This window comes from Perna viridis, chromosome 5, assembly GCF_037379345.1.
Source record: "Perna viridis isolate PV_CMFRI_1.1 ecotype Kerala chromosome 5, ASM3737934v1, whole genome shotgun sequence".
Taxonomy (NCBI): domain Eukaryota; kingdom Metazoa; phylum Mollusca; class Bivalvia; order Mytilida; family Mytilidae; genus Perna; species Perna viridis.
Window position 1 is genome coordinate 38037514 of NC_142449.1, and position 20465 is coordinate 38057978.

The 20465-nt window shown below is 32.6% G+C and overlaps 2 protein-coding genes across 4 annotated transcripts in view; one reads left to right on the top strand and one right to left on the bottom strand.

The window, feature by feature from the left end:
- LOC148617397 (uncharacterized) overlaps positions 1 to 20465 on the bottom strand; it is a 55899-nt gene that overhangs the window by 13951 nt on the left and 21483 nt on the right. The gene's annotated exons all lie outside the window — the stretch shown is intronic.
- On the top strand, positions 14724 to 18387 carry LOC148617398 (uncharacterized). Of its 2 annotated transcripts, none has more exons than XM_088584988.1 (4): positions 14724 to 14874; positions 16189 to 16511; positions 16761 to 16871; positions 17136 to 18387. In XM_088584988.1, the coding sequence occupies exons 2-4, from the start codon at positions 16208 to 16210 to the stop codon at positions 17855 to 17857; spliced, it is 1137 nt and encodes a 378-aa protein (XP_088441114.1). In that variant the 5' UTR covers positions 14724 to 14874; positions 16189 to 16207; the 3' UTR covers positions 17858 to 18387. The 2 variants fall into 2 exon arrangements, with proteins under 2 accessions (XP_088441114.1, XP_088441115.1); XM_088584989.1 differs by lacking the exon at positions 14724 to 14874 and adding an exon at positions 15852 to 15964.

Sequence of the window (20465 nt, forward strand, 5' to 3'; positions counted from 1 at the left end):
GGAATAAACATGGTAAATCTGGTGTTCAACCCTGACTTATGGGTACTGAAATTTGACTGTCAAAGAGAGGGTTCTTTTTTTCTGACGACGTTTCACACAGTGCCGGATTCTTGCAGCGACTGATTCTTGAAAGACAAAACAAGATCGATATCATCAATTCAATAGAAATAAGTACAAAACACAGGCTGATAGTATACGACTATTGTTTTGGTGTATAACTGATGGATGATTATTACCGCTAATATCCTGTGTTTAACATTTGGTCGTTCATAATTGTGTAGGTGGCGAACAGGACATGGAAAATTAAAAAAAAATCGAATTAATTAGGTATCATTTGTGGGTCAAAGGATATGAAGACAACAAAATTTATTACAGGACGAAGAGTATATATTTGTATATTTATGCATTACAAAACATTGTTACACAAAAGATAAAGATTTGATTCAGAATGTATTTTTTAAATCGTTTTTTACTTATTTAAATGAAGGTATAGTTAATAACGCATAAAAAAACAATGAGAGGTATTGTAAACCAATGTTTGTGAATTTAAGAATTCTAATGTAATATCCTAAGCATGACTTCATTATCAGTATTCTGTCGCCACCTTCAAGGCATTTTTATTATATATTGCTATTTGCATTATAATATGATAGTACAAACATTGTAGAAAATTCATGAGTTTTACTGGTGACAATTAAAGTTACGAATGCATGCAAATATACTTTCATTAACTGTACCAAAAACATTGAGTGTGTATGCGGTACATATGTACATTCATGAGTTGATGCACGTGCAATTACAACCCATCTGTTTAACTCAACAAATCACTGACTTGCATGGTTTAAAAGGTTTGGTAACTATTGATATGGAATAGCATCGCCCGTTTATATTTGTACATACCAACTTAAATAACCGAAGAAATACAAATTACAAAAGAGACACAAAATGACATGTGCATCACTACACAGGAGTAGCAGGGTTTAGAATGCTTGGAAATTTCTTAAATTTTGAGAACATAAAAATTCAGAAACTATTGTCGAAATGGTTGTTTTTATGGCCCAAGTTTTCTTTCAGTAATTACGTGTACATTCTATTAGATACAAATTGGTCTGAAACCCGATCATGGAATACAGTTGGCAAATCCCTAGCTGTAGTCTGACAGGCGCTTCACAACTTCGAACTGAACATGAGGTTGGTACATCGAGACGCCTTCTTGTAAAAATAATCACGGTTCGATTTCATGTTGTACAAATAAATGAAAAAATATACAATACATAGTAAATAGGTTTTATTATTATCACGCGAACAACAAGCGGGGGTGGCAGTTGTGTAAAATGACAGGTATAGTGCCCACAAAGGTGTACGGCAGTGGCTTTCATATGTAACAGTTACACGATAAATCATGACCGAGCAATATCCTCACAACTAGGTATTGTTTATTTGTAAAGACACGTAAAATCATCATACATGTTGGTTTATTCGGAAAGTATGTAGTTGTTTTGGAGAAACTTACTAAAATTTTAGCTAATGGCATCTTTAAATATACAAAACATGCAATTCAGGAAAACTTATTGATATATGTGTGATATATATGTCACATCAAGACAATATATTAAACTACGGTAAACATACATATAAGTCTAATTTAAAGGCATGACAGTATGTGCACTAAGACCGAACAAATAATAGAAAAACACTGAAAACATCGTGTTAAAAGAACATACCAGTATGTTTTTAAAAATTCGACTACTTCTTCATAGCTGGACCAAGTATTGAATAGAAATAATAAAGATACACAGTCCCAACACTTGACCGTTGAAAATTAATATACCTTAAAAACAGAATGTTTTGGATAATCATTTAAATTTAAATTCATATTTGAAATTGATGTGCATGAACATATTCACAGAAAAGAGCTTACAGTGATCTATTTCTGTTCGGAGGTTACATACCTAAAAGGTGAAGAAGTGTTTCTAAACCTGTAAAATACATTCGTCATACTAGTTTTGCGTAAAGAACGTTATTAGATCGCATCATTCTAAGGTTTGCCTAATTGATAGGCATAATTGTTTTTATTGTGGAGAAAAAGATTAAAATTTGCTTCAATTCTAATACAGTATCAACCACATAAAATCTAAATTACACACCTGACATGTCATTTACACCTAATAATGACACTTACTAGATCTGTTACATTATTGTGTCAACTTTCATGCATTATTCAGTGCATATTTGATTGGCATAAATTTAACGAATCAATCAGTGCATTTTGTACGTAGACGGTTTAAATGTAGCATAGTTACTTAGTCTATTAGGTGGTGACATGTACTATTACGATACATCAATCATTCAATGTGTTTTAAACTGTACCTAATGTGACTTGTAGACTTTTTTTTTAATAAGTCATGCATGAAGGTTAAAGCAGAATAGAATCAGGAATAAAAGTTTCTAATTGTCTTACAGTAATTATTTTTCGTATTCTATATGCAACCATACGCCCGTTATCTACTTTAAATTGGAATCAAATCGACGTTTTCTAAAAGTTTTATTTGGACTGTCAAATAACTCTGTTTTTTAGTCTTCTTCGCGTAAAGATGTTGCCCCATCACTATTATTTTCGGGAAGAAGTCATGAAAACTATTCATACACATGTAATTGACACACGGTTTGATATTTTTTGATGACCAGAAAGAGTAGTAGAACTAATGATTGTCACCATATTATGATATTATCACATGGTTTCTGTATTACCAAAGCAATTGGTATGAGGCTTGCTATATTGCAGCAGGCTGAGGGCCAGTAACAAGACCAATACAGAAATCACCACGTAATGATAACGTCTATTAATTAACTTGAGCCGAAACATTGAAGAAATGAAATTAAAATGTTTCGATCAAAGATATGTTCAGATGTTCAGATTTAAAATGATAATAGATTGAAGCAAGAACATGCACAACAATATCGCAAGGGTTCGAAATGGATTCTGTTATATACGAAGAAATGAGTGATCGAATTCATGTTCATCGTGGTCCTTCTTTTGGTGAAGACATGCTACCTAACTTGGTTGGCATTTCAGCACGACCTTAGTGTTTATTCATTGATTCTTGAAATCACAATTTTGACGTCTCAAATTTTTGTTCTGTTTTAAAATCTGTGCTTATATTTCAGTTTTCTAGGATTAAGGCGTCCGTTCATGTTACTGAAAATATACGGAATCCTTTCCAATCTGTTGCATCATATATACAATGTCATTTTAATGTTCGACTATATTTATTATGCCCATATCCACATCATGATCATACTGTTAGATTAAGCTCACCCGGTATCTCGATCATTAATTTCTTCGCAAACAACACATGAAGTGTTTTTTATTGGTGTTATGCATCCAATAATTCTATGCTGAATCATAAATGAATTAACCTTTGACCAAACATCTCTCATTTTTGTTTGTTTGTTTTTTGTTGTCTTTTAGTTAATAATTTCCAGATGATATGTAAATAAGGCGCAATGTTAGCTAAATTAAATCTACCGAACATGTTCCTAACATCATGTATCGGATTAATCAGAACCAGTCATTCTGTATAGACTGGTTCGGCAATCTCTATCATATGAATAGTTTTCCTGTTACTTAAAGCATATTATTATGTTAATTAATAATTACGTTATCAATGCATTAAATATGGATAGTAACAATGCGTCTAGTTGATATCACAATCCGTATATATGAGATTTGTACCTATTGTATATGCATCAGGAATTTAATCAAATGTTATCTTCCATTTGGTATGGTATGATGTATCATAGTTTATTCATAGGGAAAAATGGACCGAATTTCAAAATGCTAAATTTAGTTTTGATAATGTATCTAATACCTCGTTGTCTATCAATGCATGTACATTTTGACTAAGAATTAGGTCTATTTAAATTTAATGGACTATTTAAAATTTGATGCGAAACAAGACTAATATTGAAATACAATAACGTAGTTTAGTACACACTTAAGTAGTGTCTATTTATTATAAAAATTCCTTTTACCAAAGTAAAATAAAAAACAAAACAAAAAACAACAAAACATGCGTAATATGTGTATATGTATTTGATAAAAGGATATTAACTTGAACAATGTGGTGAGTTTATGACTACCCGACATTAGATTAATAAATCATTATATTTAAGTTCTGAACATAATGAGCACAGACTTTGGTAAACAGCTGTCATTTATATTAAAGTAATAGTTTTATCTCAATTGGAATGCTAAATTGATAAAGTGACAATACAACTTTTTACTTGTAAAAATGTGTCATGCGGTTAGTGTTAAATATCAAATGTTTTCGTAGAAACATTGCTACTCTATGTACCCGTTTAATAATCATAAACCTCAACAATTTTATATAGAGATGGACTAAACAAGATGTTATCATGTATTAGCAAATAGAATATGTTGAGGTTACACAGTACAGTTTTAAATGTGTCTACGAATGTGGAATTTTTAACCTTGACTAAATAGAGATTCAGCTGACAGAGTAAATACATAAATGATGAATAAGTCCTATTAATCAGATAACGTTAATATTTTGTCACTATGTTCAGCGGAAACTTTTTATTAAATTTCCCTGTGTTAAAAATAAGAGAAATTAAGCTGGATATCATCATCTTAAATGTCTTGCAAAATGGTAAATGATCTGCCAAACGAACACACAAAGAGTTAAAAGAAAAGAATAACGAATAGAATGAATACACAAGAAAAAAGATTTATTACAGCAAAACCTACATTGTGGGTTTATGTCCAAATCTACAGTTCTAACTTCTGCTGTTCACAACTCTATTACACTGGACATGGCATTACAAACTTGACTTGTTTCAATAAAAGCTTAAAACACTTTCCCGATCGGGGACCTAGTGTCGCTGCTTTTAAGTTAGATGCGGGTTGTTTATCTAGTTTTTCAATATTTTTTGTAACTTAAAGGTTACCTGTGATTTAAGCGACATACAAAAAGAAAGCAAACCAGTTTCCATCAAATCCTATGGTGATCGTTTAAAAATTTTAAATCAGCGAATTTATGAAATATTTAGACAGTTGATACAAAAACATGAGATGATGCCAATTTTAATTGTATTTGCAAAATCACGCTCATGGGACCAAGTTACATTAACCAACCGTCATGGACCTCATTTTCTCAACACTAATGACTGCTTTATGGAGAAAACGACAGGGCAAAAGTTACATTTTAGGATCTGATACTAATATTAATTATATCTTCACCTTAATGTGTTCAATGCAAGAAGCCTTATTGCAAACAAATCAATTTTTTAAAGTAAGAATCGAAACCCGATCATTTGAATGGCGTACAAAATTATCTAAATAAATAGCAATACACCTTTTCTTTATTCAATCCCTTAAAAAAGAGAAATAACAGGTAGTGCGAGCAACGTGACCACAACAATATTAACTACAGGCTCTAAAGTGCCTGAATCGCTCACCTGACTTGACACGCAACATTTTAATTTTTGAAAAAGCGGCATGTTTTCTCTTAGTTAAACATTTCTTACGCTCATTACTATGGAACGATCACATCAACTTTCGTTTACTTCTATGGAGTTGTGTTTGAGATAAGAATTTTGAAAGTCGTAACATAATAAAAAATCAACAGAAATCATCGAAATAGAGCAATAACTCCAACATTGCTTTACATATGTACACACAAATTTTCACACAGGTAGATCTCATCATGCTGATCACTTTTATCCGGAATTTTGCTTAACTTGACGATTAAACAGACATTTGTAAAAAAAACTTCTGACCCCTATATTTGAATTGTAGTAACAGCGACCATGTTTTTTTACGGGTCATTAATTCCCAGTTCAGTTCTGTACAGATTACCCTCAGGAACATTTACACCAAGTTTGGCTCTTATTGGTCATGTAGTGGAACACCGAACAGAGCAATAACTCAAACGTGGCCTACCACGACAATTTGCACAAGTGATCTCGTCATGCTGAACACTTTTACTTCATTGAAGAATTTTGCTGTAAATATTTTAGAGATATATGTGTAAGACTTCTGTCTGACCCTTAAATTTTTTTCAGTAAAAGCAGCCACACCAGTCCTATGCAGAAAACCCTAAGGAGCATTCATTCCAGGTTCTAATAGGTCTAGTAGTGTCAGAGGAGAAGATTTTAAAAAAAAATTTAATTACGACGGCGGACGACGATGATGGTGACCAAAGTGAAGGTGCAAAATGCATCGATGGGAAAAGACTCTTAAAACTAAACAAACTCGTGTGAAGCAGATAGATTGTGACGAAAGCTATGTATGCAATGGAAGTGATGTGATAGACCATACAAACGGAGACAATTTAAGTATATATCCCGGAATGTGAATGGTGGTATACAATTGAAAATGTTGCCTCTTTGTATTTTATTTGTTATTTTATTGTATTTTTAACATAATATTGTTTTAATAAAAATGTTTCCGTATCAATTCCTGGTTATTGATTGTTTTTTATTCAAAGATAGTAGTCTAAATCAACACAGGGAGGTGGTATTATAATCTTGATTAAAGAGTGTTTTAATGATGTTTTAACTATAGAACAATGTGGCTCAGATTCCAACTTATGGCTGTGTATTAGAAAGGGTATTATTTAAAAAGATAAAACTGTATATATTGCATGTGTTTACATACAACCAGCCAAATCTTCGTTTTATAAACTGTATGACTTCGACATTTTTGATAAATTCGAAAATAGCATTGACTTATATTCTTAATTATGTGAGTTTGTGCTTGTAGGTAATACAAATAGCTGATCTAGGGTATTAGATGACTTTTGTGCGTAATGACAACAAATATACAACGCTACAAAAATTTGCCAAAAATTACCTTCAACTTGTACAGAATTATATCCATAGTCTAATAATACATGTAAGTAATCAAATGCCTTTAGGGTACAAGCAATGAACACTTTTCCCATTCCTTTAACTGTTGTTAGTATTTTCTGGGTGAACTTATATGTCATTCACAAATTAGTTATGGAGTTAAAACTGAGGATTTTGTCTGTGCTTCGTATGATATTGAGAATATCATGCAAAGCCCTGTTTGGATCTGAGCCTTAAATCGACCTGTCGTCGTCTACGTCTTTCAAAGAAATTTCTTACAAATCTTGAAACTGAGGAAGATCTGGAAAGAATAAATACGGAGGTTAAATGAAACCGATCATGAAACAATTGCTTCTGAAACTACTACTGATGATAATGAATACGTTATTTCTGATGACTCAATTGACACATCGGATCAGAATAACCCACAAGTTGAGGAACAGAACAAAACTACTACTACCACTGAAATTGACCCAATGAAGATACATATACTCCTATTCAGTGTGAGAGAAAACGGGCACTTTCAGGTCAGGCGGAAAACTAACAAGAGACAACAAATAAAAATTGAATGAGCTTTCTGTTGGATTCCAATACCACAGGCCCAAAGAGGACAATCTGACCCTAGACGTATTAGAGGTGTAACTCAAGAAGTCACAGAATTTGGTTATCGCGTTGGAACACATGCTGATACATTAACAGGCTCAGTTGGAATAGTCTCAAACCTGAGATAGTTTCTTCAGGAAAAGTCTCGCTTCCTGTAGATGTTCGCCAATTCATCAAAAGAATATGGCCATGGATACCTTGCTTGTAAATGTAAAGGTGGTTGACACTAAATACAATTGTAGAAGTGTAACTCACGTTGTCATGGTTCAATGACATGCACAAACAAATAAAATTACTTCTTTATGAGTCTAGTGTAAACTTGAAATTGCAGTGATATTTTCCATTGCCTTCAAACAATGTATTAAAGCTTCAGCTGACTCTAGTTTATAAAATGGATATGAAAGATTCTGGTACAAGTTGAAAGTGATTTCTGACAATTTATTGTACATATTTTAACTTGTCCAAGAGTATTTTAGACAAATTATAATATTTACAAGTCAAAATACAATTTATAAGTACATTTTTTCATACAAATTAAAATTTGTATGTCATGACAACATATATACCTCCAAATGTTCATTTAGTGTTGATATATCAAAAACAAAAAAATGTTGATTTTAGGGCTGGTGATAATATCCATCGAAATGGAAATGGTTTTATAATAACCAGGAAATAGAGATTGTAGATAGGTTCTATTATCTTGGTATGTTGTTATATCAAAATGGTAAATATAATGTATTGCAATAAGAACTGTCAGAAAAGGGTAGAATGGCTGTTTTGCCATTCGTAGAACGACTAAAGATTTGTATTTAAATTACGTTACTTTATTGCCACTCTGCAATTTATATTAGTAGAGTTCTGTGCTATGGGTGTGAAATTTGGGACAATCATAAAGCTCCAGCAGTAGAGCAAATACATTTGAATTGTTGCAAGAATATTTTGAAAGTAAAAAGCTCTGCAAATAAATTTATGGTATATTATCAACTAGGCAGGTTGCTATCGTTGTACACTAGGAAGTGTAGAATTATTCAAACTAGTTTAAACTATTGTGTACGACGAATTGTGTTTTGAAAGACTGCTATAATGCTATAATGTTTGTATGATGAATTGCTGAACTATCCTAGTAATAAGACAAATTGGTTATAAACAAAATGAGCTCTATAGTATAGGTTTGGGTGCTATTTAGTTGAATCAAGGATTTTAGGCTTTTAGATTTTATGGCTTATTATTTTTGATTAAACAGATATTATATGATTGTCAAAAGAAAGTTTTCATGGTTTGCTTGGTACGTCAAGCAAATGTTTAAGTTACCAATATATGGTTCAGAATTTACTACTTACAGTATTTTTTGTGTAAACCAATACAAAATATTCATAAGAAAAGTATTACAAATTAAGGCTTTGTAGTCATAATTAAACAATAGAATGTGGTCGTATTTATGCCAATCCAGGTAGAAACAGTATATTGTGTGTTTATTGAAACTTAAATGACGAAGATAAGATGCATTACGTTTTGAAATGTCCTATGTATCAGGGTTTGGATCATTATTCCTGCTATAAACCTTCGATGCTCAAGTACGTGCAACAAATTAGTTCTTGTAAATGTATCATATAATTTAGTCTATAATTGTAATTGTATACCTATAGTTATATGACTTTGGTTAATAAAGATTATCTACGACGACATCACTACGTTATTATTTCTGTAGATATGATATTTACATAATAAATTGATGATTAAATAATAATCAACAATGCTTGAATTTGAAATACAAATCATTTTCTTGACTACTTTGTGCAGTTTGATTGTATAATCTTAAAGAAAAGAGAGGTTACGAAAATATTTTATTCTAAAATATGAAAAATATACAAATACAGATAAACGTAAATTATTAGCGGGTCAAATTAATTTTTCCATACCTCTAACTCTACTACACTCCCTTTACAAAACAAGTCTTGACACTCTTGTTTCTGCACCTACCTCATCTTTATACAGACTTGTTGCCATCATTTTGGATATTGGTTTCCACAGACTCTTTGAACCAGTTTGTGTAACAGGTCAAGACGAAGAAAAACGAAGATTTCTTCCACTACCGTTTGTCAACAAAGGTATAGATGCAATTAATTTGGCTAACGTCCTCAGTCACAAAAACGTAACCGAAAAATTCCCCCCATTCATATTCCTATACTTTAACTATTGCATCCCAAATTTTCAATTATAAAAAAGCTTTTGCAGAACCTCGAGATTGAAGACTTCAAGGCTAAACCACCTGACTGTTCGTGCAAATACTCTCCATTCAAATATGGTCATTCCGGTCACGTCGTTACTGGAAATTTGAGCATCATCAAAAACGAATCTCCGTGTAAGGTCCCTTCTAAAGGTCCCAAGGATCGTGAACTACAGTCCATAAATTTGAATTGTAACTTTAAAGATGGATGCCTTGGATGACTACGCAAGAAAATGGATAAAACGAGAACAAGGAAGATATTGATTTTCTGTCAGAGTGGGTAAAGGCCGTGAGTTCTTTAATTTTGAAAGGTATGAAAGTTTTAAGTAGGTCAATGAGTTTCAATGCTACATCAGTTTTCAAAGACCCCGATGTAGCAAAAACATTGTCTACTTTATATGACAAATAGGTTGTAGTACCAGCAGACAAAGCCCAAAATAACATTGTTTTTGTTTTGCGAAACGTATTACATCCAATGTTTATTATCAGAGGTAGAAAATAAAAGCAGTGACTACACTCTCCAAAAAAGATAAAAAGATAGTGGATAACCATAAATCTGTGCTGTCCTCTTTTCGTTTTTCTCTTCCTGAGACGATGATTGTGATTTACCATCTATGTACTGGATTCCTAAACGCCACAAAAAAAAATCCATACAATCAACGCTTCATGGCTGGATCTGCAAAATGTACCACTAAACGTCTTTCAAAAGTTTTAACTTTTATACTCACAACTGTTAAAGAGGATCTCCAGTCCTACTACATTACTTTTTACTCCCGTAGTGGTATTAATTCAATGTGGATCCTGAAAAATTTCCGAGGGAGCTTCTGGAGAACCTCAATTCAAGACTATTATCAGAATATAATAGCATTAAAACCTATGATTTTTCAACACTTTTCGCTTCTATTCCCCATACTCAGGTAAAATCCCGACTCAACAACATTATACATGGTTGTTTCTCTAGATACAAATACATGTATATAGTTCTTGGTAGAGATTAATCATACTTTGTAACAAAAAATCCAAATCATCTCCCAAATATACAGATCTTTTCAAAATGCTGAATTTTTTATCGGCAACATATTTGTCCAGTGTGGTGGCAGCGTTTTTCAACAAACGGTCGGCATTCCAATGGGAACAAATTGTGTTCCTCTACTTGCTGACGTATTCCCTCACTCTTATGAGGTTGACTTTATAGATGATCTGAACCAAAAGAAGGAAAATCGTTTAGACAGATCTTTTGATCTCAGTGTCCGCTATATAGATGACGTATTATCGTTAAACAACCCAAGATTTGGGGATTTGATACATCGCATCTACTGCAAAGAACGTGAGATAAAGGATACTACGGACACCTCATATCTATACACTTAGAGATCGATGGTAAAGGAAAGCTATTGACCAAGGTTTACGACAAACGTGATGAGTTTTCATTCAGAATTGTCAACTTTCCTTTCATCTGTGGTAACATACCTTCACTACCTTTGCGTATGGAGTTTTCATATCACAACTTATACGTTATGCTAGACCATACCGTAACTACGCAAACTTTTTTATCGCGCTAGACTTCTTACAATATATTGCTACAAGATTAAATCCTCACTACAGAAGTTTTGTGGTCATCATGAACTCGTGGATAGTTACGGTGTATCCATCTGCACCATGAAAACTGATTCGTTCAACGTGTCATAGTTTTCCTTTCCTCTATCGCCTACCCCGGATTTTACTTTTTATTAGTAACTCGGTGGGTGCTCCTAGAAAAGCAGATGACGCTTACCATAGCGCTCCCAGTTTTTAGTGTAGTCCGAGTTGTTCATTTATTTTTGTTACTTTGTATGTATTATTTTAGTTACTGTATGTTCTTTGTTGGGTTTGTCTGTTTTTCATGCATATGTCGGGTCTTTGTCCCTTGATTACATTCTTTGCTTTCCACTAGAATCTTGGTTACCTTAATTACTCTTTTGACACACGTAACTAATAGATTACTGTACATTATCAAAATGGCAAAATTAAGAAATTTTAAATGTATAAGCTATGTACAGATACCCTGATAAGAACAAATGTTATAAACAAAATTACAGACACTGAAACAAAGTTATTAACAATCTGCGCGTGCTCTATCAACAAATACGTTGAATATGGAATTGGGAACTATTATATTTCAGTCTTTTAATGGAAAAAACGTCCAATCATATAGCATATTGAGATAGGAAATGGATATTCCGAATGGCGGAATGGTGTTATGAATAAGTAGGGAATGGGGGTCCGTTAAAGAGTTGGTTTTTTTTCTTCATCAAAATGATATTTTATTTTTCTGATAAAATTAACATGAATAATTTAGAATTATACAAAACGTAATTAAGTTGAAAATGTTAATTTATAAGAACTAAAATTCAGTGAAAATTCTCTGGGCTAATGGCAATCGATGTGAATGGACATATTTAAGATCTGTACAATGTAATTTGATGTACTTAGTGTTCTGTAATTAGAAAGGTATCAAATATACACACGGTAGTATAAAACGACAATAATGTTTCCGTATTGTCATAATCATGTTCAAATTGTATTACTTTTGAAAAATCTTAAGTTACATAATCGATAGAAAAGCAGAAAGTCATGTCTTCAGTTACTCTGAGAATATTGTTTATGTGATAAGTTCCAGGTTCCGAATAAACAAAACGACAACAAATATTCTAAACAAGAGTTGAAGTTCCATAAAAGAAAAACAGTGACAAAATATATCTATCATGGACAAAACAAAACAAGCAATCACAAATGCCATGAAGTGAAAATGGGTGTTGTGGTTTGAAAGCATTTCCCGTGTTTTACAGGGTAAGTTTCGAGTTATTAGTAATCAAGTAGACTGCAGTGAGGTGTCAAATCAGACTTCAAGTACACATGAATAACTAATGTAAGGGATTTTTTTCTCTTAGAATACTGACTTTTGATAAAGATTAAAAGTATTTTTTTAAGTTTTATTCTCTTTTGATGACACAATTTTAAAAAAAAAATTAATATTTGGAATTGGCATCAATTAACTAGAAGGAATAATGCAGTTATTTTGGTTAAAACAAATGTTACGGTAAAATGTTTTGAACAACAACTTCTTGTGCCGTAAACGTTTTTTTTTCTGTAAATTTCGTGATTTAAGACTTAATGATAAAAATATGCAAATCGACTACAAAAGTAAACGTTAACGCATTTTGATTATGTAGTAGTCTGCTTTGTATAAAACCAAGGTAAATTGGGAGAATTGTATATATAAATGGCTAGAATCTGCCAAACAGTTATGTTAAAGGGCCGCTGTCAACAAATGTAACTGAAAGCAAATGCTGTTGACTTTTAAATCAAACTCCTCTAATCGGCCTTTTAAGAGTACAATAATTAGACCTAGAATGATGTCTGTGTAATGAACGCACCATAATATCAAGTAGGCCGAGATTGTATGTATATCTAATAATGTGCATCGAAATTTGCCGTCAGTAATCAAATAAACTCAAATCAAATGAAGATAGAAGAGTAGTCAATTGTGAAAAGGTTGATATTTATAGGGTATGAACGTAATACAACATGATAAAACAGGTATATGAAGTCTCAGGTATCTCAACAGCCGTACCTATCTACCTTTTTATTGTTATCTATTTATCTTTGACGCCCGGCGTTTCACATCGGTGCTTCCCCTTTTATTTCTGAAAATATTTATTCCATTAGAATTGGCGGGAAAACATGTCAGTCGGCAACTGTCTCGTTTTATAGACTATTTTTCAATTTATCCTCTATCTGCATAAATAAGAGGGACATATTATTCAATGTAGAATTACCCGGCTAACATGTATATTAATGAAATCAATCATATTAGGTGTATATATGATAAACAATTTTACGTTTTGTACTTTTCTTAATTAACCAATGACTCATGTATGCAGTGTTTTTTTTTCGTGAAGGAGAACATTACATGACTGGTAACAACTTGATCTATATAAAAACAACTGGCATAACAACGTTCCAACCGTTTTGATTTATTTCATTACTCCACAACCTAAAAAAATGAAATTTAAAAAAAAAATGTGGCGTTCTGAAAGGTTTTCCGATTGGTAAAAAAAGTTGCAAAAATGTGACCTATAATGTCTTCAATTAATGAAACTACAAGTATGCTACCATTTTAACAAACTTTGACTGATGATCCATCGAGTTCAGAGTACATTTCCAGAATTGGTTAATTACAGATTACTGAAAGCTGGATCAATTTAACAGTCATTTAATGAACATTTCTGTTGACTTTGAGTTAGAATTATACTTATGCTACAAGACGCTTCTTTCAATTACTTAAAACTAAGTGTTTTTTTTATATCTGATAATTGCATGTTATTGTTTTGAGAACTTGAACCGTCAAGGAAGTTTTTGTGCTTTTATGGTAGAAATATGCTGTGTGTTGTATTAGCTGATCAATACATGCGCGGAACCTATTTTCTGACATTTCTCTTGTAATGTTATTTTTTTTTACTTTTTGATATAAATGCTGTTATAATAATTGAGTTGCTGTAGGATGCATATTCGTCAGTGAGATTTGTTAAAGCATTACGTGTTATTGGAATATTACACAATGTTTAAAGTCTATTTGATGTACTCCGAGTAAGATTAGGTAAAAATATTAATATAATAAACTGCGGTGTTAGTATTTAGCGTCCCTCTTGTTATTTCGGACATTGAGTCCGTTTGACCTACGTTACACCAAAGTTTAACCCTAAATAAATAGAATTATCAAAACAAAATCAAAATGTCGCATGTCACTGCATACACAGTACTAATACCCAAATAACTTACTAACTTTTCTCTTAATCTAGGCTGGTATTTTGGGAGAGTTTATGTCAATATTTGTGTCATTTGTCCTAAATGTTCCTCGAAAAGCTAAATTAACACATGCTGACACTGAACTTATACCCTAAGTATTCACATTATTAATAAATATTCATATATAATAATTATTGACAAGATAAAAATCTCTTGTCCAATCATAGTTTAGAAACGCAGAGCTATTTTACAGGGTACAGTATTTAATGAATGGTTAACCCGTGGGACGATATGAGTCATTTTACTACGACAGGTATTTAAACCCAGGTGACGTAGTAAACGGTTTCATTCATAACATGATAGTTGACAGGTACATATCACAGGTAGGTCGTGTTTATAAACAACTATTAGTAATATGGCGAACAGCAGATAGACATTTTATCTGAAAAAGAGTGTTTTTTACAGAAGTTGCACTGCTTCTGTAACAAAAGATCTTGTATGCATTGATTGTAATGTACCTGTATTTATTTCAAATATTTCCCCAGTTAAAACAGTTTATTTTCAAGAATATTGTGAAGTGTGATGATTCAACCATGCTTTGTATTACGTCTATGTGGTTTTCACCATACACGCTCCCTCTAAAATAAGCCATGCATCTATATGAATAAAATGAATCCTTTATCTTTATGAATTCTAATGAAAGAATAAAATGAATCCTTTATCTTTATGAATTCTAATGAAAAAAATCGTTAAAATTATTTAAAGTTAAAAAGCACTGAAAATACTTTTTGAGGAAAAAAGTTGATCGTTAAACATGTCTACGAACATTGCGAGCCTTAATTTCGACTATTATACTAGCACACAGAGCATGCCATCATTGGATCTGATATCTTTCAATATCTAGTTACCATACTTTTCAGAGTTAAAGTAATTGTCCTTTACGCCAATGATTGTAATCAATATTGGTACTGTTTTCATTTTGGTTACACAAATATATTTGTTTGCTTGGTCATCCCTATCTGCGATAATGAAATATTGTAGTAAATAATCGCTGTTTTATGTAGCCCCGATATCTAAACAATCAAAATTGTTTTTTTTAACCATTGAAAGTTTGACACTCTCTATAAACAACTTTACAATGACAACTGTAATAATTGTTATGACAAGTTTCTTATAGAGACAAAGAAATGTTGAAATAAAAAGGTAATGACAAAAAATCCTGTCACGGTTCTAGATCTATATGCTTGAAGGACGTAGCTGTTCGTACACAGCAATCCATCAAATTTCACACCTTTCAGTTTGATTGGCTGATAACGGTCTACTGTTATCCAATCAGGAGTCATATGCATAATAAGTCAAGGAAAATCTGGATAAAATGAACTTCAGTGCCTATCAATAATTGATTAATTATCTTGCCCTAAAGCAAGCAAGTACATCTTTACATGTATGATAAATACAAACTGTATTTATATGGTAAGAACTATTTGAAAATTAAATGATTGATTTTTCCTTGATATGATTGACAGACAATGCATTATAACAGTTTTTTTCCCCTAATTTGTATTCTGTTTTATAGTAAAAGTTCAAATTATATACTATATAGTCTTGTTATATACATGTTCATTGTCTAACACATGCACATTGTCTTGAACACCTCGGATGAGTTGTTGATAATATTTCTGTGTATACCATTTCAGAAAACAAGCTCTAATAAAAATGGCATTCATCACTTCATCACCTGAGTGCAGAGGAAGTGACTTCACCTATTTTGGACTTGAGGAGGAACATATTCAAGGATTTGAAGGAATAGACTTTGAACAACTAGTTCCTGATTTGGAAAATATTGTGCCAACTTTGGATGTACAAACTTTATACGAAAATAATAGTTCGAAACAGTTGTCTAGTCATCGAAAAGGAGATAAATTTCCAGAAGAGCCCAACAGGATTTACAATCCCAGATTGAGTGAAGTCATTGAGTACATATCAGATCACTTCAATGACACCGAAAGCACATGTTCAGGTGAATACCAAAAGTTATCTCAACAGTTTAATCTGCATATATTTATAAGTTTGTAAAAAGGGTATTGTTTACCATTGCCTATTTTTATCAATTCTCTAATCCGACTTAAACAGTAGAATGAACTTTCTAGCTTGTTCATTCGTAGCCCCTTTTACGACTGAATATGAGAAGAAACGTTACAGATTGATTTCGTTTTATCTTTTAATCTAAACTTCGAGTAAATAAAGTATTCGTTATTTCATTTTTCAGAAGTCTTCCAAGAAGTCGAAGAAAAAGCATTTTCTCCGGAAAAAAATTCAGTGGACGAGAAGGAACACATGTTCAAATCATACCTGAAGAAATTAATGAGTCATATTAACTGTAAGCTTATTCATTCTATAAATTTGACATTTTTGTATGAAAGTCTTCGGAAGTTATGGTACAAATGATAGAATTAAAAAATATTCTTTTAGAAAAAAAGTAAGGTAATGACATTAAAAGTACGATGATAAGAAACGAGTATATAATAACTTAAACTATGAACTGCTCATTTTAATCCCATATAATTTCAAACCTTTTCAAAGTCCGTGTGACTTGAATAAATTATATATATTGTTTTTTAATTATTCATTTTTGTTGTTCCAGGTGGTGGTCAAATCAAGCTGTGGCAATTTCTATTGGAGCTGTTGACAGATGATGATTGTGTCGACTGCATACGATGGGAAGGTACGGACGGTGAGTTCCGAATGGTCGATCCAGATGCTGTTGCTAGGAAATGGGGACAACGAAAGAACAAGCCAACAATGAGCTACGACAACATGAGTAGAGCATTGCGATTTTATTATGATAAATTCATACTAAACAAAGTCTCAGGTAAAAGACATACGTACAGATTCAATTTTGGTGCTATAATGCAGATGATGAAGACATCATCTGCACAAGGTCAGACCGATCTATATGGCCTGATCAATGCTTATGGTGCTTCACAGTCAAACAAAGGTTTCAACGCCATGCTGAGAACGCCATTACAACAAGAACCATTGTATAGACGTGACAATATATATTCTATAAAAACAGAACCAGAAGACTGTTTTAACAGCTGTGCTTACAGCAACCATTCAGTGCTCAATAATTGTTCTTACCCAGAACAAATTCGACCGTATCAGTATTTAGCGAACACTTATGATACGTACCCAGAACAAAGGTTCGAAACGTGTAAACTGGATAATTGTCGATCAAAAATTGCACATTCATATGTACAACAACGATATTCCCCTTACAGTCGCCAGTCACCGCCATACTCTTCCTCTCACGTCAGCGGAAGGACACAAAGTAGCTACATCTCTGATGGTTATCTAGTCTGTTGACTCTTTATCATGAACAAAATCGTATTTTTCATCGTCATGGAATGACATCGTTGTCTTATTTACTCAAGACGCATATTGTTTTATTTTAGTTAATTTATTAAGTATAAGAGTGTCTATAAACTTTTTTAAAAAGCTGCATGGAGAGTGCATGAGAGAAAGAAAAAAAATATATGTTGTTTTAACTTGCGTGTATTCGACATGGATGATAAAATTCTGTTTCTAAGAAAAAATGTTCTTGCAATAATCATGACATCCGTTTTCATTGTTTATCTCATGTTTGATACCATTATAGGTAGATTATGTCATTTTATACCATTGCTTACTAAGAATGGTGACCATTCATATTTATCTAGTAAGTTTTTGTTACTGTACAGGATTAGTGGTAGTTTTGTTGTGAGACCGGGCGCTGGTCGCCATTTTATGGTCAAGTAGAAAACATTTGAAATCCTTTGTATATTTTTATAGTTTATTTTACGCTTATGGTCTGTGACCAAAACATAATCAAAGTGAAATAAAAAACTTTAAATAAATTACCTGTCTTGAATATTCAGTCATTTATAATAACATTTTATGCATATGGGTTCGATTAGTGTCCTGCAAAACAACCTTAGTTAGGGAGAAGCCACATTATACAACTGTTATGAAAATTCAGAAAAAAAATAATAATAAAACATAAAGCTCAAACAAAAACAAAACATCAATAAAAAAATAATATGAAAAAAACTCCGTTGAACAAGTGCCAATTCGTACATGTATGATCGAACTACAGTCAAGCGGCTTAATGACTTCAGTTTGAGCCAGCCGCTGGAGGGGAACAATAACAATTTATTGTTCAAAATACATATACAGTTAGTTAGTGCCATCATGAACCATGCAGATGAAAACAATATTCTATATCCATTTCAACACGGCTTTCGGTGACAAGGATCTTGTGAAAACACAACTTTTAGAATTTATTGATGATTAACTAAAAACCTTGAAAACTCTTATCAGACAGATGTATTAATCATGGATTTCAGCAAGGCATTTGAAAATGTCAATCACAATTTACTCACTTTCTAACTTACAAACTATGGCAAAATTAATAAATGGATACATCATAGCTTCCTATCTAATCGTACTCAAGCAGTTGTCCTTGAAGGTGTAACATCTGGCCATGTTGACGTTCAGTCAGGGGTATCCCAATGTTCTGTACTGTACCCAGTCTGTTTTTATTTTATATTAATGATATGCCAGCAGGCCTAAATTCCACAATACGTCTATTCGCAAGTGACACCATAGCCTATCTAGCAGTTAGATCTAACGATGACTGCAAATCACTACAAACTGACAAGATAAACTAGGAGAAATGGAGCAAAAATGGCACATGGCATTCCACCCTGACAAATGCCACGTTCTTTCGATTTCCAGTAACAAAAACTTAGACATTACATGGCCATACAAAAGAACATGTCGATAAAGTTAAGTACCTTGCCATTACCATCCAATCTGACCTTAAATGTCACGTGAACAACATCTGCAATAAAGCCACCAATACATTAAGTTTCCTATAAAGAAATCTATACATCAATTCCACCAAGGTAAAGGACTAGGCAAATGAATTGCTAGTCAGACCATCACTGGAATATGCCTGCTCTATTTGGGATCCATACACTATAGATGACATAACCTAAATAGAAATGATTCAAAGGCGTGAAGCTAGGTTTGTGACAAACAGGTACCACAATACATCGAGTGCCTCCAACATTTAAACTGGAGAAGCCTAGCTCATAGAAGAACAGACACAAGATAATTAATGTTTTATAAAATCAATTATTCCCTAGTTGCCATCACTAAAACAGACCGGTTAATTACACCTCTCAGACAGTCACGGAACATACACTCATTATTCCTCAGTGTCGGTTACAAGTCAAGACAACAATCTTTCTTTCCAAGAACCATCAAATTATGGAACAGCATACCAGTGAACATTGTTATAAGTGACTCTGTCGAGTCATTCAAAACAGTCATTTCAACCTACACCTACAGTCATTAAACATCTACCAATGTACATAGTTTTAAACTCACTCTTATTGTTTATTTTCAAATTCTCTCTTATTGTTAATGTTTGAATTCACTAGTTTAGTTTAGTTAGGAATTTTGTAAATAGTATGCGCAGAGAAAAGTGACATTATCTTAAGCGTGTTGAAATTGGTCAGGAGATTGTAGAAGTTGAAGAGTAGAATGAACTCTCATATGAAGCAGTCTTGTGGAAACTGATTAGTTGATAGAAAATGAAGAGCTAATGTCGGGAATGCCCTTTTCTGCCCCAAATCCCCAATCAACGATGATTATACTTTTTCTTGTTCAACTTCAGTTACTACTCTACAATGGTGACATAAATAGTAAGATATATGTAAAATTAACGATAAATATATAAGAGCTGTCCCAATATTCAACTCTCCTCATTTAGTAGCATAGAAACTTTGCGGATGTTAATTTCTCGTTTTCTGGAAATAATAAGGTAGCTGGGTAACATATCAGGAATAGTTTCTAAGGTCTAAGGAGGAGATCGAGGTACAACTTGTGGATATCAGAGTAGATACTTTAATGTCAATCTTTAATTTTG

What these genes read in the sequence shown, in the direction of transcription:
- LOC148617398 (XM_088584988.1), top strand. Translation starts at nt 16,208, where the DNA reads ATGGCATTCATCACTTCATCACCTGAGTGCAGAGGAAGTGACTTCACC. An exon ending in CACCGAAAGCACATGTTCAG is followed by an intron (nt 16,512 to 16,760) that starts GTGAATACCAAA and finishes TTCATTTTTCAG; the next exon opens with AAGTCTTCCAAGAAGTCGAA. An exon ending in ATTAATGAGTCATATTAACT is followed by an intron (nt 16,872 to 17,135) that starts GTAAGCTTATTC and finishes TTGTTGTTCCAG; the next exon opens with GTGGTGGTCAAATCAAGCTG.